This window comes from Diadema antillarum, unplaced genomic scaffold, assembly GCF_040938485.1.
Source record: "Diadema antillarum isolate AM-2024a unplaced genomic scaffold, OU_Dant_1.0 seq00001022_RagTag, whole genome shotgun sequence".
Lineage (NCBI taxonomy): Eukaryota > Metazoa > Echinodermata > Echinoidea > Diadematoida > Diadematidae > Diadema > Diadema antillarum.
In genome coordinates this window covers 844,301-871,316 of record NW_027271857.1, presented here as the reverse complement: position 1 = coordinate 871,316, position 27,016 = coordinate 844,301, and the positions used below count along the sequence as shown (strand labels likewise).

Here is a 27,016-nt window from a genome sequence, read left to right as displayed (position 1 = left end):
GATTCTCAAAGATAGCATGATGTCATGATATAAGATTAAGCGCAGAGTCTTTAATCCTATCACATGAAATTGACAATTTCTAGCATTCAACATATAAGAATGATATCAAGTATGTGTGCGTTTGAACAATTTTGTCACATTTTTTTACCATTATGAAGTTGTGATGATTTTGTGCTATTATTCATAATAGTCCTTTGACATTTGTTAACTCAGATGGTTTTTGCTTTAGGAATGATGTAGTGTTTGACACATGACATTAGAAATCAATTTGAATAAGATTATGCTGTTCAAATAATCCAGCTCCATTTTAATTTGTATGTCACTTCACTGATCTGTTTTCTTATACTTTGTACTGTAGTCATTATATTTTCCTGCATCTGCACCTGTGCCTTCGTATCCTTTTCACCCAGCCCTGAGGAAAATCTTTTCTTACTCAAGTACTTTGTTTTGTGATCGATCTAAGTAATAATTTATGTACTCTCATGTGTGATGCAGGTGGCTACACATGTTACTGTCAGCCAGGATTCATAGGAACAAACTGTATGGAGGAGATCAATGAATGTCAGTCAGACCCATGCCTTAACAATGGTGTATGTCTGGACCTTATCAACAGCTACAACTGCACTTGTCAGCCAGGTTAGTGAATCTTTTCCTATGTTTCTGAGAATGATATGACTTTGGCATTAATGAAAGGATGAGGAATGATGTATAGACATTAATGTAGTAAACAACACGTTATCATCTGTTCAGAAGGAAGGAGAAGTGGTTCTTGTTACTATTACAATGTTACCCCATTGTACTGGCCATAAGGCAAGGTGTTTCAATATAACATTTACATGTACTTCTTTTCCATCCCCTTTGATATGATAGTGCTATGTAGAACTCCACAACAACCAGACAAGACTTTGTTATAATGGATATGACTGTTATGTGATATGTGTCTCATTATACAACATGACAAGAATTATTTTCAGGCTGGAAATTATGTCATAAACTCACAGTTGAACTTTGAATTCTGTCTCTATGAATAGTCTGAATTTGCATGTATCCAGCTTGACAGCTTTAAATATGAAATTTGAATTAGAATGACTAGATTGATTAGATTAAAAGCATACATATTTCATAATGGCTAACCTAGTTTCTTAACAAAAGTGGTAATTGGTGTAAGGAAATAATAAATAGAAATGATGGACATGATTGTTGATGTTGTTATTTTCTTTTGTTGTAGGGTTTGAGGGAATCAACTGCCAAACAGACATAGACGAGTGTGCCAGCCAGCCGTGTCAGAATGGAGGTTACTGCAGCCAGCCGATGCCTAACACGTATCAGTGTCTGTGTATTCCTGGTTTTGAGGGCGTCAACTGTGAGGTCAACATTAATGAATGTACCCTCCATAATGTATGCGAGTACTTCCAAATCTGCATCGATGGCATCAACAGTTTTCAGTAAGTATGCACACATAGTATCATATTTCATTGTTATATCAGTATATTTCATCAATGAATCTTATTTAGTGCCATGTATAGCATTTTCCTTTCTTGAATTTTTAAAGATTTGTGGCATGACTCATTTCATAAATTACAGGAAAGTAAGACTGCCATATTGGAGGATGTGGCAAGTCTTCTCGTACTACTGAAAGTAATATTTTAAGAGCTTAAGAGTTTATCTGCAAACTTGTACCATGATTTGATAGCATTCTGTACAGCTATAAGTTTATTCAGAAACATGTAAATGTTATCATAGATGATTTTCATTCAAAGTGGTGAATCAATCCAGTGCTTGAAAAATTGAAATGTGTCATTGGTGTACATTGAGGATTTCTTGATGTTATTTACTGTACAAGTGTTGTGTTTGTGTTAGATAGGTGTGATGTTCTACAGGCCAGATATTGATCTTGATTCCTCTGCCCATGCCAGGTGTGTGTGTCCTCAAGGATATGAAGGTCCTCAGTGCCAGTTCCCAATAGACAGCTGTGCCAGCAACCCTTGCCTGAATGGAGCAACCTGTGTGGATGGTTTATTCCGCTATGACTGCACCTGTGCCCAAGGCTACAGTGGTGTCAACTGCCAACTTGACACGGATGTTTGTGACCCCCAGCCCTGTTTCCATGGCGCCACCTGTCAACGTTTCCCTAGTAACGGCCTGGACTTCACATGCACCTGTGCCCCTGGCTTTACAGGTGAAAAGACCGACTATCATGTGACAAACAAGAATCTTATGTCACCTGATAGCACTCTATGCTTGAAATACAAATTGTAATGTAGCATGTTGCAGATGAATGGGAAAGAAAAGAGTAATACTGTTATGACTGTCAATTGTTCAGTTTGTATGTCATTTTATTTTATTAAATTTGTATGTCTGTTTATTTTGTTGTAATATCCAATGTATGAAGAATTTTCATTGTTGACATTTAAGTAATCAATCAGTCAATTAATCAATTTCTTGAAAGATGTCAACCTGAAATTCAACTTGTATATCTTTCCAGGTTCCCGCTGTGAAGGTGATATCTATGACTGCCTGTCAGACCCATGTCAGAATAATGGGACATGTGTTGAGTACACCGATGGGACAGCTGGCTTCTCCTGCCAGTGTCAGCCTGGGTTCGTAGGTCATTTCTGTCAGGAAGTCTATGTGGCTTGTTCTTCAGACCCATGCTTGAATGGGGCTACCTGTCTCAAAACATCCACAGGTAAGAAGTGATAATGTTGGGAAATGGTGACTGCTGAGTTTATTCTTTGGAAACTTCAAATGACAAAATCTATACAGTTATCTCAGAAATGCATTTTTTTTTCACCCTGAATGTGTGAAGTGGTCATAATATGAGGTGTATGTTAATGTTAAACCAGTTAAAAGTCAACTACAAATATCAAATATGTTTGTTTTCTCAACATCCTCAAGTATGAATGCCAATGTTATACAACACTCCAAACTTTGTGTTACATGAAGTGGAGTGAATAATAAACACCTGGGTGAAAATACAAAATGAAACTACAGACATACCAAAATATGACAATGGATACAGGAATGTTCTGACAAGACATTGATGTTAACATTGAAACTGAAACTTGTATGATATAGAGCTGTGCTTCTCAAGTGGTGGGGGGCTGTGGCCCACTGGTTGGCTGTGAACCTCTCGCAGATGGTCCGCAACGTCACAAAAAAATAAAATGACAGAGATGCGTGTTCAATCTAACTGTCCTTGAGAAATTTGCTGGAACTAAAGTTGGCATCGGGTTAAAAAAGGTTGAGAAGCAATGATATAGAGGATATTTCTTATGTTTCAGTTTTGATATTGGCTGATATATAATTTTGTTGATTACTGCATGACTACCTGACATTACTGCTCTCTGGATGCAGGCTTTGAGTGTATCTGTCCATCGGCCTGGACAGGCCAGCTCTGTTCAGTGGATGTCAATGAGTGTGTGACTTCACCCTGCCTCAATGGAGGTGTGTGCAACAACCACCGGGGGTCCTACGACTGCATCTGCAACCAGTATTGGAGCGGCAACCACTGCCAGAACGATGTCTTGGAGTGCAGTACTGTACCCCCAATATGTCAGAATGGGGGCGAGTGTGTGGAGCAGTCAGGAGCATTGCCGCTATGTCGGTGTGTCCCCGGCTTTGAGGGGGACTTCTGTGAGATGGAGATTAATGAGTGTGAGCCACAACCCTGTCTGAATGGAGGAAGCTGCCATGATTTGGTGCAAGGATTTTACTGCTCTTGCCTGCCTGGATATGAGGGTAAGAGTATAAACTGCTCAAGCTATGTAGACTCGGGTCTATTACTAAATTTACATTGTGATTATGATGTACAATTTATTTCAAATGGCCTAAAGTCTGTTGACACAAAAGAATAAAAAATGTAAGGTGTCAAATTGTTGTTGTTTTAGTTGTAACTCCTGTTTGGAATGTTTCATTGGCATCTTACTAAATATTTTGGTACTGGAAATACATGGCATACCCTGTACATTAAATGGTAAAGTAATTACATGTGTTAATTTTGCTGTGTGCATTGACCTTAATTTGCTGAGAAAAGTTTGACAATATTTAACTATACATATGCAGCTTGTTTTGCATTATTCAAGTTGTATGCTTTACGTTTTATTTTTCAATGATATGTATTTGCCATATGCTAGCTTTAAAACATCTCCAGTCAACTAGCACCAACTCTTGTTATTTTTTATCATCAACATCATTCATAAGCATGATATACGATTTGTGGTTGGAAAGGGTATCAATGTCAAAATCTTGAAAACTCATAATTTGACCCTTGAGTGTGTTAGATAGACAGATGCTCATCCAGTCATTTAATGTGACTGTATTATCCATGATAATGCTTAGTCACGACATAGACGGCAATAATGATGATGATGTAATGATGAATCAAAGTACTTGCTTGGTCTTTTCTTCCCATATCAGGTGGTGTGTGTGAGACTGAGATTGATGAGTGTTCCAGTTCACCGTGCCAGAACAATGCCACCTGCACTGACCTCATCGATGAGTACGTGTGTTCCTGTCTCCCTGGCTTCAATGGAACCAACTGTCAGACAGAGCTGGACGAATGTTCTTCCAACCCTTGTGCTAATGGCGCCACCTGTTTCAACGGCGTCAATTCCTTTTCGTGTGCGTGTGCTGCAGGTTTTGAAGGTATGTTCTTTTACGTGTCCTCTGCACCAATTCTGAACTGTCTCTTGACCTATGAAAAGCGGTGACTATTAGGGTGCTCCTGTGGAGGACTGTCTGTATAATGGTATGTCTTGTTCGATGAGAGAAGAGGCTTATTCACAAGGAAAATGGCTGATTTATATTTTCACTCTTTAGGTGTCAATGAGATAAACCTTTCCTTTTTTTGTGTGCATGTTGTTGTACACTTGCATTAGTCTTGTCAAAGTGCTGTACATGCCATATATTTAGCAAGTCTAATTTCTTTTCAAATCGGGACTTCCCGACAATTTTGCGAGTAGTTGAATTTGCGATCATGGAGTATGGCACTGAATGAAGAAATGTATGCGTACACATCACACTCAAGTCTCGATTCGAGTCAATTTTTTTGTGTGTCTTTAAATTCGCGAATAATACCTGACTCGTGAAATTCATGAAAATTTAAACCTACGAAATATTTGGCATGCTGTCTGTGCCACTGTGAACAGAGATTATTGGTGTTGTGCTGGAATAACATATCATCGCTGGGGTGACAAGACCTTGTATCTGCAATTTTTGTGAAAATGACTTTTTTTGATCAATGGTCAAATAATGGCTTAAGTGACGTCCTGTCCAAATTTCAACTGTCTTACTCCAAAGATGAAGCCACCACGGCATGTCAAAGGAAAGGATATCCCATTCGCCACAGTGCTTTGGCCGCCATGTTTTTTGGATCTCCTGAACATTTGACATTTTGTAGATACGAGGTCTTGTCGCCCCAGCGACGATATACTGCTTCTGAGATTTAGTGTAGCCTCTCCTGGAAAGTGCTACTGCAAATAGTATAATCTAAGACATAAGTTTCCTGTGCATCAAGTTACAATAGTGTACTTCAAATGTGTGTATTGTGTAATCAAATGTCAGAAACAAAATGTACCTTGCATAGATTTAAGTACATCACACATTGAGCTTTGACAGAAGGAAACTGTTTACTCATTTACAGGTGTCCTATGCGGTATTGACATTGATGAGTGTCAATCGGACCCTTGCCTGAATGGAGCTATCTGTCAGGATCTCATCAATGGTTTTGAATGCAACTGTACTGCTGGATATGAAGGTAATACACCTGACAAAGTGTGTGGTAATTTTAAAGGAATTAACTGCAAAAGGTCATGTAAACTACTTCTGCACCATTTATTTTTGTGTAACCTTCTATGTTTTTTCTGTCAAAACAAGTCCATAGCAAAATGTTTAAGATCCATTAAATATCAGCTTTGAAAGGTTGAAGAGAGCAGTAAGAAGCACATATATGACAGATTTCATTCAACATTTGAAAATAAATATGACATCGTTTTTTATTCCATTGTATCTAGGTGTTCTTTGTGAGCAGGAAACCAATGAGTGTTCCTCAAACCCTTGTGCCTCTGGTCAATGTAATGACTTCATCTCATTCTACAACTGTAGCTGTGACCCAGGGTATGAAGGTGAGAATTTTGCATTAACTCTGTCTTTTAAGTTGGAAATTGGAGACTTGATTGGAGCAGAAAAGGGATATGTGTGGAGATTATTATTTTTTGAATTGAAAATCATATATTTGCTTGTTTTGTGTGAGAATAGTGAGAACTTATTCTGATAGTATGAGTTCGAAAACATTGCATTCCTTATATACAGGTGACTCCCATTATAACAAAATCCTTCGGACTGGTATTTTTCTTTCGTCATATTGAAATTTCATTGTAGCTGAACGATAAAGCATACAAAGCTATATAGACAATAATTTGGGGACTTGAATCCTTATGTCATTTTAACAAGAGTTTCATTGTAATTATGTTCAACTTCAGTACTACGGGAGTGTACTGTAGTAGATGTATGTGAAGGTAGGACTATTGCCAGTCTGTTATCTGACATCGAGTTCAGTTGTTTTCTCTTTTTTCTTGTCCATATAGGAGCCAACTGTGAAAAGGACATCCAAGAATGTGCCTCGAATCCCTGTCTGAATGGTGCCACCTGCCTTGAACCAGAGATCAACATGTATGAGTGCAGCTGTGCCCCGGGGACCTCAGGTACCCTTTGTGGTACCGTTAGCCAGGCCAGCTTCAATGGGTTGGGCTACATCAGGCTTCCCCCTCTGAGTCAGCTTGCCACTCCAACCAGTGGTGGTGGCAGAGTACGACGTCAGATAGTGGACACGGTCTCCGTGGAGATGACCTTTGTGACTACTCTGCCATCTGGTGTCCTGCTTTACAATGAGGGAGTAAGTGTGTTATGGGGATGGGGAGAATCTCCTAGTAGTGGCCATTATATTCCACATACTAAGAATCTTGCTATAGGATTGGTCAAGAGCTGATCACATGATAAAGCGTAGTTTTGCCCATCACATCACCTGAGAAGAAAAGTTAGTTACACTCTATGATGATAGTCATTTTGTTTCGCTGATCTCTGAGTCCACACAGTCCTAACACGTGATATAACGTACAATTTTGAGTACGCGTGAAATAAAAGTGTGTTGCACTGTGGTCTATCATTTGACCTGGGTCAAGTGATAGACCACAGTGCAACGCACTTTTATTTCGGTGCCACGTGCAGGGCGGGCGCGGAGCAAATTCGTTGTTTTGTCATCTACGCGCATACGTCTAAAGTAAACTACGTAGCTTAAGCCCTGAGGATACCCTGTGACAGCTAAAACGGTTTCAGATGTGGAATAAAATGCGAATATCTAACATTAGAACCCTAGATGTGGAATATAAAGCAAATAATCAACTTTCAGTTGCAGGCAATGAGACAAACTATCACTTACTTGGCGATCTGAATATGTACGCTATCTTTTCTCAGCTGCGCTTCGGAAAGATAGCTACATCCAGATCACCTCAGAAGTGATAGTTTGTCCCATCACCTTCACCAACGTTGATTATTTGCTTACTATCATACCTCTGTGAAGGTTGAAAAGTTTTCACTTATTGCACATATATGTGACCTATAAGCCGTTCTTATAGTTACCTAGAAAGTGTGGCAATTGTACATATCACAAATCACTTATTCAAAACAGTATTTATGGTTCCATCAGATCCTTCCTGATAATAGTGACAAATCTGTAGTATGTATATATTACATAGTTGTGAAATACAATCATCTTGCATAACAGTATAACATCTGCATTCACTGTTTATATTGAAATTGCTTAAAATTTAGGTAGTGAGTAGTCATCAGCCAGAATCACACCGAATATTTGACATACTAAACTTGCAATTCTGTAAATAATCTACAAAATTAGCTCTTCTCAAGGATACAGGTATATACTTTAATCATCATAATGCATTTCAAATCAAGATTACAATCATGGCATCAAAATTCTCAGAATACAAGCCAGTAATTAAGCGTACATTTTTACAAGCGTGCTTCCAAGAGCAAGTTTGAAATTAGCTCTTTGTAATTCTGTTAATGCTAGATAAGTGTTGAATCTAGGTAGCCAGCCACAGTGATACAGTTTATAAGATTGGTTTTATCATTTTTTGTTTGATACACTGTAGCTTCAGTCCAATGGCTACACTGACCATCTTGCTGTGGAGATTTCTGATGGCTCTCTGATCACAACCATGAATGTTGGCAGTGAATCATTGATAACATCTTTGAGCAGCGCCCTCAACGATGGCTCAACGCATAAAGTGACCGTCACTCTCAATGGCACGGCACTCACTGTGATGGTTGATGAGGGAAACTGTGTTGCAGCACCGTGTTCTAGCAGTGTGGCGCCCTCCGTGTCAGGAGGCCCAGTGGAGCTGAATGAGGACCTCTATGTCGGTGGTATCGGGCCTGCTGCCTCACCCTATATCATCTCCAAACTGAAGACTGTTGATAACTTCATTGGATGCATTCAGGTATGTCTGGGGTGTGGCGACAATTTCCTTTGTTGCCCTAAATCTCTTAATGCACCTTTTTTTTTTTTGTCACTGCTCTTGCTGTGCTTCAGTGTAATTACCACTGATACTATGTGATGACATGATTTGTCCTGTAAAATACTATTAATAGTCAATCATGCTACTTAATGCTATATTTACACCATGTTCCCAAAATGGGATGGACACAAGGAAAGGGGGGGGGGGGTGGGGACAGGCAAATGTGATTGCCATGGGTGCCATGTCAGATTTTTAAACTGTCAAAAAATTTGCCACAGCAGTTATGAAGCTAATGAGAAATCTAATAGGCCATAGTAAAACAGGATGAATGCAACAAAATGTGACAGCACGTAATAGGCCATAAGAAAACTTGCAGATGGTCCACAGTGGGACATGGTGGGAAATGTGGTGTAGTCTAGCCTGACCAGATGCAGTGAGGATGGCATCTGATACCAAGTAGCTAGATGTTCACTGGAACAAGGATAACCTTGTAACAAAACTAGAATAATGTGGGGGGAAAAAAAGGAGGATATCCCACCTGCCCACAGCGCACTGCGTTTTGGGCAAACAGGGCTGCTGTGGCTGCCTGGAATATGGTGTAATTAAATGTAGCACAACTGACAGCCGAGAATGCCTGATGACATGAGTAATGATTAAATGACTGACTGTTGTACTCTTTAGGATTTCACTGTCAACAATCAAGTCCAGAGCCTCAGCCCTCCTACCCTAGACCCCTCTGTCACTGCCAGGGGTGCAAACAGCAATGCTACCGGCCCCACCCCAGGGTGCCTCATTTCTTCTCCATGTCGAGCGTCCCCCTGTCAGAATGGAGGAACATGCGTGGACCTGTGGGTCTCCTATAAGTGTTCATGTGCTCTGGGCTTCTCGGGGACTCACTGTGAGGTCCAAACCCTCGCCAGCTTCAATGCAGACCAGTTTCTACACTTTGGGGCTGGAGCTGGAGGTATTGCAGCGGGACAGGTCATCAACAGGATCAAGTTTTCATTCACAGCCGGAAGTGTTGACCCAGGTCTCATTCTGTACATGGTAGGTGACAAGCTTGAGTTCATCTGTATTTTGTCTTCAACAAATTTGTGTCGATATTCTTGATAATTTCCAATATGCCTCTGAAATTTAAGCAAAAGTGATATTCTGTATTTTTCCTGGAATGTAGTAGCTGCAATAATTGCAACATGAACACAATTTGTCAGCATGAATATCTTTATGTGCTACATGATTTTGGTTTCTGATTGTCAAATGGATGACCTTTTAATGTTATGTCTCTTATAAAGCTGTCGTCTTTTCTTGTGAAGCCATATTCTTGTGTTTGTACATCTGTTTTGAACCTAATTGTTGAACAAATTGTTTAAGATTTATCCGTGTGCTTTAATTTTTCTCCCATAAATCCAACAATGTTTATTTGTCTTTTTCATTGTCATTCTAGTTTTGTATATATACAGGGTGCCATTGTAAAGCAGTTAGCAAACTGAATGTGCCTACCCTGTATTTTTTTTTTAAGAAAACATGAATAATAACCTCCATTCCTGTTCCCTGATCCATTCTTCTCCTCTCTTCCTGGGTTTCTTTCCTCCAGACATCAGGTCTGTCCATTTCTCAGGCAGGCAATGAGTCTATCTTGGTCAACTTGCTGAAGCCAGGGAGGGTCCTGTCCACTGAGATCACAGTACCAGTCAGTAATGGAAACTGGTTCACCATGGAGCTCTCTGTCCTGGAAAGTTTGCAGCTCATGATTGATGGTATGTATCAGTCCTTCAAAGCTTGCAGTGTGTGATTGATGGTATGTATCAATCATTCATGGTTTGAGTCATGGACCAGTAGACCGCTCAAACTTAAACACCAGTGATTCATTTTTTTCAATGCTGTAAGATTGACAGATTGTTCTCCAAATAAGATGCAAGTAGTAGTGTTCAAGACTTTGTTGCTATGAAATGTGTTTTGAGTAACGTTAGGAATAGTAAATGTGTCTCCAAATGATAAAAGATAGAACTCATATGATGATTTCCATGTGTAGAAATGCAACATTCAGTTCCTTCAAGACATTTAGATACTTTCATCATTATATAATCCTCTTTACTCTATTGAGTGCTGTTATAGTACACTCAAATACTAATTTCTTCATATGCATGGCTCAATGTACTTGTGCCACTGAAATGTTTATCTCCTGTTTCTACACCAGTGACAGACACAGAGTCCAGTGAGAGTAGTTCAGGAACCATCCTGGCACCTCCATCCTTGGATCTTGAGATGCCTATCTTATTTGGAAGACTCAGCACTGCATCAGCTTTTATAGCACTCCAGGACTCTTTGCCTACCACAGCTAGGTAAGACTGACCCTCTGTATGCAGACAGCAATGTGAAATATCCATATCGTTGCTGGGGTGACAAGGCCTTGTATCTACAAAATGTCACATATTCAGGAGAGCCAAAAAATATGGCAGCCAAAGCACTATATCAGATGGGATTGCCTTTCCTTTGACATGCTGTGAAGGCTTCATTTTCGGGGGTCAGACAGATAGGATTTAGATAGGACACCACTTAAATGACTATCTGACCATTAATCAAAAAATGTAATTTTCACCAAAATTTGAGACACAATGCCTTGTCACCCCAGCGACGATATGTTGGTGCATAAGTTTTCCATGGCTGCAGTGATATTTCTTCATTCTAGCTGTAATATTCGCTGTGCATGTAAGGTCTTTTTCGAGTTGTCTGTTATACAGTAATCATGTAGTACTCTTCTAAAACAAGATTTTTTTTTTTAATGCACATTAAAGTTGAATTACATTTGATTTCAGCACATTTTCAAGAGTGTGTCTTATATCTTTATTAAGTTACAATAGAATCCCTGCAATGTACAGTGTATAGCTATATTTGTGTATTTTCTGTTCCTAATTCCTCTATGAGACACTTGTTTTTGGAGCAATCTCAAATGGTAAAATTGAGCATGTCTGTTTGTGAAGCTTGCTTGATTTGTTTCCTACTATCCTGTCTATTTTAGGCTGCTAGTCATAAAATGTGGACTACAGTCAATTTTTGACTCGTATAAACTAGTAAATATTTATTGCATGCAATACTGTGAGATCCTGTACACATAACCACTTATGATATTTAGGCTCTCCTTTCCAAATAGTGCTCCAGAAAGAATGCAAGTAAAGCGTGTTACCCTTTCGCACCTATCCTTGTAGTTTTGTTGGCTGCATCAGAGAGCTCTCAATCAATGGACAGGAGGTGGAGCTACAGACAGCCACACCCTTTATTTCTAGGAGTGACCCTCCACCAGCGACTCCAGGGTGCCGGAGGGAGGGCTTCTGTTTCCCTTCCCCGTGTCAGAATGATGGGGTGTGTCGAGCCAGCTGGGAGGGCTATCAGTGTGACTGTACCAGGGACTTCGTGGAACCAGACTGTTCAGAAGGTGGGTGCAACCCAAGTTTGAGCTGAAGTTTGGAAAGACAAGTGTAGGGTGTAAGCTGTTCATGTACTTATGATTCTTGTAATGGAGCAAGAACAAGAATTAGCCATTGCTATATAATTTAGTTCAGAGCCAGAAGGATGTAAAAACTGCACAGTGCTTGTGCAGTTAAGCCCGTTTGCTTCCAAGCAGACAATATTACCTTCTGCTATCCTTCATCTTTTTTTATTCTCTGTGACCAGGTATTGTCTAGTGTGATCTAAAGCACTTCAAAATATATGATTTATCATATGCTGTTTCACTGACCAGAATTTAGAACTCAGACAATCTAGTTTTCTAGTCTATGAAGACATCAATGAAAAATAGTTGTTCTCTCCAAAATTATGTGATAAAAAGACAAGGATAATATTCCATTGTGTGCATTAGAACCAGTCATTTTTTTCCTTTGGCCACCAGTAATGGTGTGGCATGTGTTTTAGTGTCTTAATATTCTTGATTTACAGCAGCACTTTCACTGTGTGTTTGCTTGTTTGTTTGTTTGTTTGTTTGTTTTTCTCTGTCTCTCTCTTCATTGAAAGCTTCAAATGTCCGCCATTAGTTTTATATCCTCCTTCTTTTTCAAATATGAATAACAGAAGTGGAATGGTAAGGCACAATTCATTCAAGATGCTCTCTTGGTAGTCTCCTTTAGTCATGTTTATTATGCTGGACAATTCACACGCTATCGACGTCTATATGGGTCTTTTAATTTGATTTTGATATGTTACACCGGTGTTTTTTAAGAGGCTGTTTAGGAAAGAATATTTGGCTTTGTTGATATCATTTCACAGTGAATGGGAAGAGAGTGGCATATGGAATAATAACAGGATTGAGATGACATTATTATGTGTAGAATGGTGTAATATCTTTACTACAGGGTGTAGAGTGATTTTCTCAATTTACGTTTCTCCATAGTATGATGAGGTAACTTCTGGTATATTGGAAAAGGAAAAGCATGATATAATCTGGATATACACTGCATTTCTTGGGAAATTTACTGGAGCATTATGTTCATCATCCTTTGATTCATTTCCACATTGTAAACATTGGTGGAGGTACTCTTCTGTCAATATCTTGATAAACTTTTGTGCATTCTAATATCTATATTGGATTCATTGAATGAAAAGATTACTCTGACATCATGAATAGCTGGATTATTATCATGAGTTATAGTAATTTGTGACCTTACAGTGTATATACTATTATACTGTAATTAAACTGTATGTCCCTTCCCCCCCCCCTCAAAAAAAAAAAATCAAAATCGCACTTTCTGCAATAATAACTTTAAAAATGGTGAATCGTTAAAAATGCAATTCAAGGTATGAAACTTAAATGATTACATAGATCTTGCAGAAAACCCCATTCTATTGGTTTCAGTGGTCATAGAGATATTGGGATCTTTGTAGAGCATGTCAGGAATCCCTTCCCTTCCCTCCGCTTTTTGTCCATTGTCTTCATACCTTACAAAATGGCAAGAGCATCGTAGTGCTAAACTTGGAAGAACGGTCCCATGACATGCTTTACAACAATCCACATTTCTCTGTGACCACCTAACCAAATCGAATGGTGTTTTCTGCAAGAAATACATAAGAAGTTATTGCTTCATACCCTGAAATTACATTCAGATTGTTTGATCATTTTGAAAGCTATCAATGCGGAAATCCGGTTGCAATTTCTTTTTGACATACTGTATAGTTATGGCTCCTGTATGCTTGTAAATGTGATGGTGGTAAGGTATTATCTAATACAGCTTTTCATGCTACATACAAGTACCGTAGCTTCCGGCATTGAGACGAAATGAAATTTGTTCCTTTGCCATGATCTTTGATGAAATCCAGTGGTAGAATATGTGATGTCTCAGTACTCTGAAAATTTGCCATCCATTAATTTTGAGTTAATGCATTCAGCTGTGAAATAAAGCCTAATGTTTTGCTTGAGACTATGCCTGTCATACGCAATCACTATCTGCAGGAAATGTGAGTTTAATAGGTGGCTGATATTAAAAAACAGATATATATTTGCAATTTCACCTTCTGTGATATATATAATCATAGTTTTTAAAAAAGTGAAACAAAAGATAGATCATGGAGAGCTTGAATCATGTATTGTGTGTGCAGAGACATCTTATTATCTACATACATATATTCTTGTAGACAATTTTGAAAGCTGTATCATATTCCATACAGATCTGGTCAACTTGTAGTAAGACTGTTGAACATGAAACCAATATGAAAATGATTCTGATATCATATTCAGTGTGTATCAGCCCTTAAGGTGTATACTTGCTTTGCACACTAATGCTAGATGTTTGGAATAGTGTATACAATGAAATGTAAAATGTCTGTTAGAATGAAAGCTTTATGAATTGTTTTGTCTCTTCTTACCCACCGTAGCTACATCATCCACCTACAATGGCGTCTCCAGCTACACCCGCCTGGTCTTGGACTCCAGACTCATCTCATTTGGAGATAGCTTCTCGGTGGAGTTTCGCACCCGTGATCAGGGTGGGATCATCATGATGATTAGATTCTTCCACCTTCAAGATGCCAGAGTGGATGACATTGTTCTCCGTATCACTGATGGATCACTGGTGCTTCAGACTTATTTTGATGCCAGTAAGCTCCATTTGCCCTTTCATGTTTGTGTAGACACTGCATGTAGGTGTTGCAAGAAAGTGTTGTTGATAAGCTCATTTACTGGTTTGTGCGCATTCATTTATCATCACTCTTCGACCAATTGAACTAAATTATTGACTGTATTCAAGTCGTCATATAGTATGAGGCATATTATTTTATATTGCTGAAGTTTATCTTGAATGATTATAATTGTAAAAATCTAGTTTATCCAGTAGATATGACATTCTGCTGGACAGCATAATTTTAAGAAATAGTGTTAAAAACTGGCAAAAGAATCTACATGAAAAGGATTACTCAGTTGATGTCCATTGTAGCTCTCATCTTCTTTTTTCTTTTTTTATGCCTCCACCACGAAGTGGTGCCGGAGGCATTATGTTTTTGGGTTGTCTGTCAGTCCTTCCGTCCGTCCATAATGAATTTTGTGGACAGCGTAACTAAAAAACCTTTTGAGGTATCCTAATGAAACTTGGCTTGTATGTGTATTAGGGGGTGAAGTTGTGCCTATCAACTTTTGGGTGCACATGCTCGAGGTCAAAGGTCAAAAGGTCAAGGTCAAATACATAAAATCTCACTATTTCGACCATATCTATGCAATGCCTGAAGATATTTTCTTGAAACTTAGTGTATACATGTATTACCCAATTAAGATTCTCTGATGAAAGTTTGGGGTCATGAGGTCAAAGGTCAAAAGGTCAAGTAAAAATATTAAAACTGCACTTTTTTCTCCGTACCTTGGAAATTGTTCAAGGTATCATCATGGAACATACATGTACTGACTGGCAGTGATTATCTAGACAATTTAGGGTTCTTGGGGTCAAAGGTTAGGGGTCAAAGGTCAAGGGCAACACTTCAAAATTTTACTATTTCCGTCATGTTTATGCAGTGCCAGCAGGATTTTTCTTTTCTTTACATTTGGTGTATGCATGTATAACCTAATAGAGATTCTCTGGAAAGTTTTTTTTTCTTTTCTTTGCCTGAAAGGTCAATAGGTCAAAGATCAAGTGAAAGTGCTGAACTAACTTTTCCTCCATATCTCGGAAGTGGCTCAAGTTATCTTGAAACTTACTACATATTTATGCATGTTCTGCCTGACAGTGATTATCTTATGAATTTTAGGGTCAAAGGCCAGATGAAAATGGTTACAATTTACTATTCAATACAGAAATTGCACTTTTTCTCCATACCATGAAAATCACTAATGCATAAACGTGTGAATAGGTCAAAGTCAACTTAAAGTCCTTAAATCCCCAAATACATGCTCTCCTAATTATCCAATTAAACCTAGGTCAGGGAAGGTGAACATTCAACACATTTGTAACAAACTAATCATTTTAATATTTTGCCAATTTTTTGAAAATGTAATCACACATTGTCCACATGTACTATCTAGACCTATTAGGAGAATCATGCATTATGGCAGAGGCATACCAGTCGCCATAGCGACATTTCTAGTTTTTTTTTTTAGCTGATTTCCTTGCCCATACTAGTTCTTGATGTGTGGTGTAGGATGTCTACTCTCCAACAAATTTAATGGTGGTTGTCCAACTTGTTTGTATACTAATGCATTTATTTCACCATTCAACTTTTCATAGTTTACATTGTGAAGTGATATGTAATGTCAGATGGCTCAGAATTGAATCCTCACACTGGTAACCTAAATGCTATTTTGCTTTGACCAGACTTGAAGACACTGGAGATCAGCAGCAATGTAACTGATGCTGAGTGGCAGGCAGTTCACTTTAAGAGACACGGCTCCTTCATCACCGTGCAACATGACGCCAAAGAATTCACTCTCTCTGGAAACTTTCCTATTCATGGAGACACCAGTAACCCCATCGCTGAGATCCTGCTCGGTGGAACGAACACTCCAGGTATTCAACTATACACAGTACGGGGGCAAACTTGAAATCTTGATTCTTAATGTGCGATCTCAACTGTTCACAAGGCACATGCTAAAATGTGACTGATGTGTGACTGCTGTATTGTGTGAATATATAACCATTATAATCTCTCCCCTGGAAATGAATCCCTGCTAGAACCCGGGATTAACAAATATATCAATTCAAGTAATAAAGTAATTTTATCTGGGATAGAGAATTGAATGAGGTGTGTGACAGAAAAACGGATATGTAGCCATCACTGAACTGCTTACCTAGCTATAGTGCTGTTTTGTATATATGACTTACAGTGTATATATTTCTGATAGTTTGTATGTGTGCCTGACAGTGTGATATTTTACTGACAGTGTGTATGTCTGACTGACAATGTGTGTGTTTGACTGACAGTGTGTAAGTTTAACTGACATTGTGCATTTCTGCCTGACAGTGTGTATTTGGACTGGTGGTACAGAGGTCTTTACATCTGAAATTGTCTTTCTCATCTCCATAGGGTCTCCCCAAGGAGTTTTTCTTCAGGGCTGTATCAGGAACCCCATGGTCAACAGTCAGCGTCTACACTACTTGTCCAGCGCAGCCAATGCCCAGACCGGGGTGACCATCAACAGACTCAATGTCAAGACGGGATGTACCTCTGTAGATGTCTGTAACCCAGACCCATGTCCAGCCACAGCCTACTGTGTGGATATCTGGAATGACCACGTGTGTGAATGTAGGGATGGCTGGGAAGGTGCCACATGTTCATCTAGTGTGGATGACTGTTTAGGTGAGTTTGGTCTCTGTATAATCTTCTTTTTTTGCTCTACTTTCTCAACCTTTTTATTTTGTTGTTGGATAAAAACAGTTGAAAATAAAATGTGTGTGTGTGTGTGTGTGTGTGTGTGTGTGTGTGTGTGAGTGATTTCAGGCTGTCTTGACTTGCAAACCAAAAATATAAGATTTCAATATGGTTTTGGTATGTGGACTTTTTTTTATGCTGCTAGCAGATGCCAAAAGTGATTGCTTGTTAGTGAAAGTAGTGTTCAGTCAGTCAATTATTGCTAGCTAAATATTGAATTCATCTCTTTCCTTGCCTGTATTATTTGTCTGTAGAGAGGTTTTGGAGACTATGTGAAGTGTCAATTGAAATGAACTTATTTGTAACATGTCCTCTCATGCACATTTGTACAGTGGTCTGTTTTGGGTTTTTTTTTTTTTGGTTTTTTTTTATTGCAAGCTGTCAGTGATATTACCTTTGTCACAAACTCTCCTGTAATGTGTGCATGAAATGATTACATTCTCCTTTCATACCTTGACTCCTACCAGTCAATGAGTGCCAGCGAGGGTCTACCTGTGTGGATGGTCATCAGAATTACACCTGTGTGTGTCCAGAGGGACTGACCGATCGATTCTGTGCCACAGAGATCAATGTTTGTGACAACGACCCCTGCAACGCTGCCACCACAGTGGACTGTAGACATGTCTTTCCCCTGGACTACCGCTGTGTGTGTCAGCCAGGCTTCACTGGGAGAAACTGTGGCACAGACCGAAGGCTGTGTACTCAGGAACCGTGTCAAAATGATGGTGTGTGTGCACAAAATTACGAGAATACGGAATATAACTGCACCTGCCCAGACTACTGGGAGGGGAGGAATTGTGAGGTGTACAATGCCTGCTTCCAGCACGCCTGTCTGAACGGAGCCACCTGCCTACGGAATGGTTCCAACTACTGGTGTCAGTGTCCTGATGGATTCTATGGCTCCTATTGTGAGCTGGTAGATTCGTGTTTCAGTCAGCCATGCTTACATGGAGGAGCCTGCAGTCTCCAGGGGAATAATTACACCTGCAAATGCAACCAGTACTACAGAGGGCAAAATTGTGAGGAGCCAATAAATCAGTGTGATGTCAACCCGTGTGCAAATGGCGGATCATGTTTCCATAATACCCAAATGCCAGAAGTCAACTTCACATGTCTGTGCCAACCAGGTTACACAGGACAGCTGTGTGATGTTGATATCGCAGAGTGTGCATCTGGTCCATGCAAGAATGGAGGTACTTGTGTAGAGAGTCTCACCCCAGGCCAGGTCTTCTTTGTGGGCTACTTGTGCCAGTGTGCTGCAGGCTACACTGGGGTCCACTGTGGCACAGACATCGATGAGTGTGCCAGTGCACCCTGCACAAATGATGGGACATGTGTCGACCTTGTGAATGCCTATGAATGCCAATGCCCTGTGCACTTTGCTGGAGAAACGTGTGAGCTTGACCAAAGGACGTGTGATTTGGCACTTTGCCAGAATAACGCAACATGTACAGATGTGGTGAATAATGGATTTGAGTGTCAGTGCGCCCTCGGGTTTGGCGGAGAACTCTGCGATACTGTCATTAATAGCTGTGCATACAATCCTTGCTTGAATGGTGGAAGCTGTAACTATATCGGACCGTGTGACTGCACACAGGCACCCATGGGACTGACAGATTGTGGCCAGAATGAAAGCTGCATGCGTAGTCTCTGTTCCCAGGCCCAGGACTGCACCGTGATGACCTCTGCCTTTGAGTGCGACTGCACTGGAACAGGATACGATGGTCAGCTCTGTGAGGTGGACGTTGATGAATGTCTGCAAGCAGATGCCTGTCACAACAATGGTGTGTGTATCAACAGCAATGGGACCTATGACTGTGACTGTAATGAGACTGGTTACACTGGAGAATTCTGCACACAGAACATCAATGAGTGTCTCTCCCAGCCTTGTCTGAATGGTGCAACCTGCATCGACAATCGACCTTTCTTTGAGTGCAAGTGTGCTCCGGGTTACACTGGGGACTCGTGTGAGACGGAGAGGAATGAGTGTGCCAGCAGTCCGTGTCAAAATGGTGGGAAGTGTGAGGACTCAGTGAATGGATTCAACTGTGATTGTACAGGGACTGGGTATGCAGGAGCACAGTGTGGCCGAGATATCAATGAGTGCACCAATGGACAGTCAGAATGCCAGAATGGAGCTACCTGTAGGAATCTACAGGGAACTTATGAATGTCGGTGTACCAGTCAGTTCACAGGTATGTTCAGTGAGATACCTTGCATCTCTGTAACTACAGTACCAGCCTTCTGGGCTGCTATCATCTCTCATAGATACTTTGTAATTACATGCAGATGTAAATAAGCACCAGTTATTCAGTGCCTAGAGAGAATAGCCATGATAAAAATCATGGGCATACATTATCAAATGGGATTCAAACCCATGACCTTCTGATTGCTAGACAGGCATCATATCCATTAGACTACCCAGCTTCCGCCTGTCAGCCAGTGATGGTTCGTATCCCATATAGTAGTGGGTACTGCGTATTTATTCAGATTTATGATTCATGCATTCAGTTGTTTTTATTGCAACTGATTTGTAGATTGCCCTGTGCGGACATGAATAAGCTCTGATTATTTAGTACTCATTATTTGATAAGCACTGATTATTGAAACAGCTTGAAGCAAGACTCATTAATTTCAGTACATGCAATGTGTTTGAAGATAAGTGAAGGACCCTAATTGACTACATGCATATCATAATTGTGGTATCAGCTATGTATACAAACTATGATATAATTGTTCAGGCACTGAGACTTTTCACAATTCTATTATCTTTACAACAGGTGTTTTCTGCACTACACCAAAGCCTGTGGCCACCAACCAGGTGGTGATTGTGGTTCCCCTTGTGGTGGTCCTAGTCCTGCTGGCCGTTCTCTGCGTCTACGCCTGGTGGTACCTACGACAATCCCGCAAAATGAAAGGCAAGTACAACCCAGCCAAGGAGGAAATGGACGGTGGAATGCCTCTGGCTGCTTTTGATATGGAGACAGATGAGCGCCTCATCTAGGATTCATGGCATCCTTGGAATCCTTTGAGTGTTACACAGAGGAGGACGTCAGATTTGGTTCCTGGTGGTCCAGCTGTGTGGGCTACACAGCTTGGAGACTGGAGGTTTTTACTCATCTTGTGTAGGTGTATTAATACTGCACCTGTAAAGAGCATTGTCCAAGAGTGGTTGTTCTGAGGTTCATTGTGAGGAAGCAGAACAGCCAAAAGTCTCCCACTACCGTGTGGTTTTCTTTACTAATAAATCACAATATTTCAGAGATGAAATGTGACAGGAGAACATGTGAGATGGCAAGGTTGTACGGATAAGATATCCAACTGTGACAGACCTGCTGGTTAGGTTGGCTGATATCGCATCACACGGACCAAATCTTTTGTCAGACATTCTCACTTGTTAACTGAACATATATTTGCCATGTGGAATCATGATTGTGATTGCATGAGAGATATTCTTGACTGATGAGTGTACACACCAAACATTCCATGGTCATACATACAATTATGTACCTCTCTAAATGTGTGTTTTCTAAAAACTTGTTATTGAAGTCTTTTGCCAGTTGGAGCGGGATGTCTTCTAGGTTGTACCATGCTGGTCTAAGTATGGTGATACAGGACATTTATTGAGTGATGATTATTTTGTGAGATGATGAAGAGAACCAAGAACGGGAGAACTTGCTGGTCAAGTCCAGTCATCACATGGCAAAGACTGAGTGCAATGAAATGATTTGTGTCTCTGATACACTGGATGAAGGTTGCATGGGTAGGTTGGTGTATCTATTAACAGCATTGTAACATAATCATGTCCGGATAAACAATCATATGATATGATAGCAATATATTGGTATGACAAGATTCATCTTCAGACTAAGGATTTTCTGTGAAGATTGAAGCAATTGTAATGAAATTTCAAGCAGGCCAATATTATCTAATGAAATCATACTTCTGATGCAGAGTATTAATGCCTGCAAATCCATTTTTTGAGTGCTTTCAGTAACTGAACACCTTGAGAATATGTCCTGCAGTGTCTTCAAAGAAATGGCTGAACGCACACTTTAAAATATATTCATACATGTGTTGTATATGCATTTTGTTATGGTAGTAATCTTTCTGATATTACTTACCTTCCACTTGCATTATTCTGCTGAAACTAACCTTGCTTATACAAGTTGGCTGAACTACTTTCAATATAAGGTGCACATTTGCAAATATTGACACTTCCATAAATGAATTACGCAGGTGTCCAATTTTCAGAAGAATTCTCGTTCTTCTGAAAGGTTTATGAGGTATCTATGCAGAGTTATAGTGTGACAGGCCAGAGAGTACTTTTCATGTACTGATTTGCAGCAAAACACAGTGTATGTACAGAGTATGTTTTTATGTAGTTTTTATGCCTTGTATCCACTTCATCAGGCAGTGGTAAATTTTATGCAGGATAAATTTTTATTTACAAATTGTTCTTGGTAAGCATAATATATCTACAAACCCAGTTTTACTTCACAGCCTGTTTCTTCTATTTATTTTTTTAATGGAATTTGGAGTCCACTTTTTTTTAATGCATTTTATACTATAAAGTACTAGGTGTTACAAAAAACATTTCCCACTTTTCATCCTGAATAGTTCAAAAACTATATATCAGATAACACTGACATTGATATGAGCAATAGCTGAATAGTGTACAATTTTGTTGGAGGTCATTTAAAAATGATAGAATAAATCAGTTTCATTAAATTCAAGATTTATTTTTAAGTTAGGTTTCAGATTTTGCACTGTTTTCAACCTTCTGTACAAAATTTCAATTTTGCACTGGGGGCAATTGGTGTGTATGGGAGTGTGTGGTTAACACCCTGACAATGGTCCTGAACAATGGCCAGGATTGAAATGCTCTATACTAGTATTACATATTCATGAGAAATTCCACTATCACAGCTAGTCTTTATTCATCCTGAAATGTAGTGTATGCAAGCACATGAAAACATGTGCTTATATTTTTTCATGTGCATGCATTTTACCCTTTACCATTAATTCAGACTAGCAGTGCCCAGGGCAATCCATCATGAATCATTAATAAAGCATTGATGTGCCTTGGAGCAAGAGTCCAGAAGCCTAGTCAGCAGAGCTCTGAAAAGGTGATATTCATGGTATTCATGTCTATTATTCAGGGTCATTGTAAGCACACACTCACATACACATCATTGGTTCCTGTGTAAAGTTTAATTTTGTACAGAGGGTTCAAATTTGACCAAAATCTGGAACTTAACTTTAAAATTGATAATGAATTTAACAAAACTGATTCATGCTCTCATATTCAAATCACCTCCAACTAAATTGTACACTATTCAGGTAGTACTCATATCAATGACAGTGTTATCGGATGTATAGTTTTTGAACTATTAAGGATCAAAAGTGGGAAATGTATTTTGTTAACACGTAGTACTCTGTTTTTAAAGGATTTTTTTTTTTCAATTCTATTTGTCTCGTCTTGAGAGGGATGGAAGTCTGCAGGTACAGAGTTTTTATCAATTTTAACTCATGTGTGACTTTTGACCCAATACTGGCTGAAAATAATAGACTGAGGCAGTTCCTTTGTGATGACTGGGTTTTCCGAGATATTCCACAGCCCCCGTCATAGAGTGGTCTGGAAATATCATTCATCTGTGATAACGGTAATATATGCTATTGTAGAATTCAGGAAAAGGTTAACATTAAATTGTCGTTGCAGTAACTGCAACTATTGCAACTTACAGCACGCCAATGTATTTGCTCTATGCACATGTCAAACTTTCATTTCAGGGTATGTACGTGTGTTTGACCATTTGTAAAATGTATTTATATAGTATTCACAGGAGTGCCACATTTATGCTACAAAATGTAGTTGTAGGAGATATGCAAAGAAACATTTATCTTGACTGACAGAATGATTGTCACTAAGAGACCTAGTAGAACTAACTCTCTGCATGATAGGCAAATGTCATCCATGTTTGTGAGTCAGGGTAAAATTAAGATTGTTGACATTTCATAATATGATATTGTGGTTAGGTTAATTTCAATAGTCTACTTAGACGTAGAACCAAAAAACATACATGTTAAAGTTTATCTTGCCATAAAGGAGCTGTATTCTCTTCAAATCTCATTCCTTCCAGTAGCAGAAAATGATGTGTTAATACACACTGTGTGCAGAAAACAAGTGTTTATGTATTTGGCAAGTCTCATTTAGAATCGGTCAGAACTCACTTTTTAAGGTAAATGTAGTTTGAAAGGTGATCAATACATCTCTTTTTAACTTCCAGAAAAATGCTGGTCATATTTTGTTGTCCTGGTCAGAAGTAGGAGAAACACGTCTTCCAATCTATCCATCCATCAAACGCATGTCGTTCATTTGCCATTAATTTCCACATTTGTAAGCTGGTAACAAAGATTTCTGTTATTATACTATATTCATATACTTTAGATCATGATAAACATACTGCTCTGCACTTTCACAATCATTCAGGATCTATATTGTGGTGTTACTCATCTGAAGACCACCCAAAAATCATGAACAGTATTGTATCTTTACACTTGCAATCTATTTAGATAACTATTAAGGCTCCTGATGCAAAGTGGTTAAAAAGTTAACTGTACAGACACCAATTTCTTGTTAGACTACTGAAAGAGTACCCAGTTCACCAAAAGCAGTTTTGTTGGTGGTGATCACTCATTATGATGTGTAATGTGTGTTTTTTTTTTTAGTTCATCATGCTTGTGAAATTGTGGTGCAAATGTTTTGTATGAACATGTAAGTGTGGCAGTACCTCAAAACAACTCATTGTACAGTTCATGTTATCAAAATTCATGCATCAGACACGACTAGATACCATGTCAATGATGTATTTACACAGCTTGAGATATAATATGGTTTATGGATAACTGACCATTTTGTTTGTCATTTAGATGCACTTGTGGCAAGTAGCAGGTGCAGTTATTAGAGATGAAACTAGCATATTAAGATGTTTTCTTTAATTCATGTGTAATTGCTGAAATGACTGAGTGTGATTAAATCTGCCCAGTTCTCAATCAACCAAACAGAAACGGATTTATGACAAGTCTGACCAGGACCTGGTGAAAGGAGAAAGTGTAATACAAAATGTATTCGGTCGGTTAATGAAAGCATTATTAATTAGAAGGTCAATACATCATCATTATCATCCATGCAGCATATAGGGTTGAACGTATGAATTGTAATCATTTTATGTAAATATGAATGTGTGTCTGTGTATTGATACATCTGTATATTTTGTGGCAAAATTGATATTCTAATATATGTCTCTTGTGAGAATGCAAATGTAATATTATTCACTCCAAACACACTTGAAATTGACTGTGTTTCAATTATTACTTGTGAAGTGATCCACGCATTGGTACAATCTTCCACTTTTTCTTTTTTTTTCTTTTTCTTATTTTTTATTTTATTTTTTAATATTATAGAAGAGTTTAGGAACAAACCATAATCAGAAGTATACCTTTTCCATTGATGCATGCTCCGTCAGATGCAAGTCTTATTTAGGAACAAAATCAGGTGGAAAGACCTTTTCATTACTTGTCATGATAAAGCATCTAGTTTGCTGCTTGTTGGATTTCACTCTTTCCAACTGGAATATGGAGTGGACTTACTCAATGGAATCAAAGAGGAGAGAAAACAAGAGTGACAATTCTATATTTTTTACAACTTTTTTTTTTTTTGGGGGGGTTGATTTCAAGTGTTACATAGGATGACCTTGAAAAAATGACTGAATACAATTAAAAGAGTACAGAAGTCACAGTTACAATGTCATGAATTCATCTGCAGTAGAAAAGAAGAGCACTTTTATTTTTACTCCACATATACATCCCATTCATCAGATTCTTCTACTTATTGTTTATGCTTAGCATACAGCCAAATACATGTAGACAAGAAAAAGGGACATCCGATCAGTGACAAAACATACCTCAAAGGTTTTTGTGCAAGAAGACAGAACAGTACTGAAACAAACTTATAAAACATGCAATTGACAGCCATCAATGCAAAATGAACACAAACAGATCACCTAACAATAAACAGAGGTCTTCCAGCACTAAAAATAATGTTCCTTGTCACAGAGTCAATGTTGACAGAAAAACTGCCATCAGTTTTTACCCCGAACAGGAAAACCTCAGAACAAAGTTAATGGGACTCTTTATTTGGTCCCTTCCTTGATAAGTACAGTGATCACTAGAATAAACAAGCAATCGACAGGTCTACTACTCGCCTCCAAGGCACGCTTCACCCTCATGGCACTCCACCTGAGGCAAATTATTCCAGCAATCTTGAGATGTGGGGATATACTGCAGCAGGACCCTTGAGTAACAACATCCTCTTAATCTGATGTCATATGGCCCCCTGGGGACAATCACCACCACGCACTATGATTCCCCCCACCCAACCTTGGAACCTGTCAAGTTTGGTCAAAATGCACTCAACTGTTTTTAAGAAGAAAAAGTTGAAACTACATTGTAAGTACCTATATCAAAATTAGCTAACTTTGCATGTAGGCCTACATGTACATATCCAGGGGCCCCCTATGGGACACCACCACTATTTGTACAAACTACATGTATGACTTTCTCCTCCATTGATGATTATCCTGCCAAGTTTGGTCAAAACCCATCTCCCTGTTTGCCAGAATATAACAATATCAACTATTGTGAAACTCTGCTCATTTTGCAGATTTGGGTCCACCCCATCATCACCATCATTTGAACAAATTATGATTCCCCCCCCACCCCCCCCCCCATGATTCCTGCCAAGTTTGGTCAAAATCTAGCAAAAAAAAAATAGTTTTCAAGAAGATGAAAATGAAACTGTGAAAAAGTCTATACACCCTGGGTGCCAGACAGTAAACAGCTATAAGTTACTTAAGCCATCATTGGGCTAAGATAAGCTTAAAACTACCATGTGATTTCCCGTCGATTCATCCGCATATGCTACACAGCAACAGTTCATACTTGCATAGACTAACGTAATGAATTAATGCATCCAAAATTCATATAGAATGGCATGACTATACATGTATATACCAGACCCATGTTTAGAGAGGATACTTATACCACTTTACTTTTGTGGGTCTTCACTGCTGACATCATATCACAATGGGACCTCATACACACACCAGTAGATTCACTGAATTCATGCTTACAAATACATTGGAACCTCACTATAAAGTGGTCAGACATAATAGAACCCTCTTATTAATTATATTATCAAGTTCATGTTGCATGTCCCAACTCCTGCATATCTTTGTTTTTGTACCCTGATATAACCACACACTGTATTTCTTTTTTGTTTTTTAAGTGAAAAACCTGATTTACCAAGGTAAATGTCATGATGGTTTTCAGGTTCCCCTGTACTGTACAAATGATATATTTTGCAGAGTGGACATTTTTCATAAATTTTGAACTCAAATGAACTGTCACGAAACTTCTATGCAAAAATAAAGAATCTAATTTGATTGTAGTGCATTTATTTATTTTTTATTTTATTTTGTTTGTTTGGTTTTTTTTTGTGGGGGGGGGGGGAGGGGCATGATATCACGATGTTTTAGTGGGAGGTGATGCTTGCCTTCTGAACTGCCTGCAGAATGTGCGCA

At 38.9% G+C, this 27,016-nt stretch overlaps 1 protein-coding gene across 1 annotated transcript in view; it reads left to right on the top strand.

The window, feature by feature from the left end:
- The window catches only part of LOC139742838 (uncharacterized), a 72,777-nt gene extending 52,118 nt beyond the window's left edge, over window positions 1-20,659 (top strand). The window contains exons 15-33 of the mRNA XM_071653355.1: window positions 496-636; window positions 1,229-1,445; window positions 1,917-2,179; window positions 2,486-2,689; window positions 3,358-3,741; window positions 4,420-4,647; window positions 5,645-5,758; window positions 6,015-6,125; window positions 6,588-6,895; window positions 8,169-8,516; window positions 9,216-9,581; window positions 10,129-10,291; window positions 10,732-10,876; window positions 11,741-11,967; window positions 14,397-14,618; window positions 16,319-16,510; window positions 17,028-17,300; window positions 17,840-19,567; window positions 20,153-20,659. Coding sequence (XP_071509456.1) covers window positions 496-636; window positions 1,229-1,445; window positions 1,917-2,179; window positions 2,486-2,689; window positions 3,358-3,741; window positions 4,420-4,647; window positions 5,645-5,758; window positions 6,015-6,125; window positions 6,588-6,895; window positions 8,169-8,516; window positions 9,216-9,581; window positions 10,129-10,291; window positions 10,732-10,876; window positions 11,741-11,967; window positions 14,397-14,618; window positions 16,319-16,510; window positions 17,028-17,300; window positions 17,840-19,567; window positions 20,153-20,376 — 5,858 coding nt within the window. The 3' untranslated portion in view covers window positions 20,377-20,659. The remainder of the gene's footprint in view (window positions 1-495; window positions 637-1,228; window positions 1,446-1,916; window positions 2,180-2,485; window positions 2,690-3,357; window positions 3,742-4,419; window positions 4,648-5,644; window positions 5,759-6,014; window positions 6,126-6,587; window positions 6,896-8,168; window positions 8,517-9,215; window positions 9,582-10,128; window positions 10,292-10,731; window positions 10,877-11,740; window positions 11,968-14,396; window positions 14,619-16,318; window positions 16,511-17,027; window positions 17,301-17,839; window positions 19,568-20,152) is intronic.
- Window positions 20,660-27,016: the final 6,357 nt, after the last annotated feature.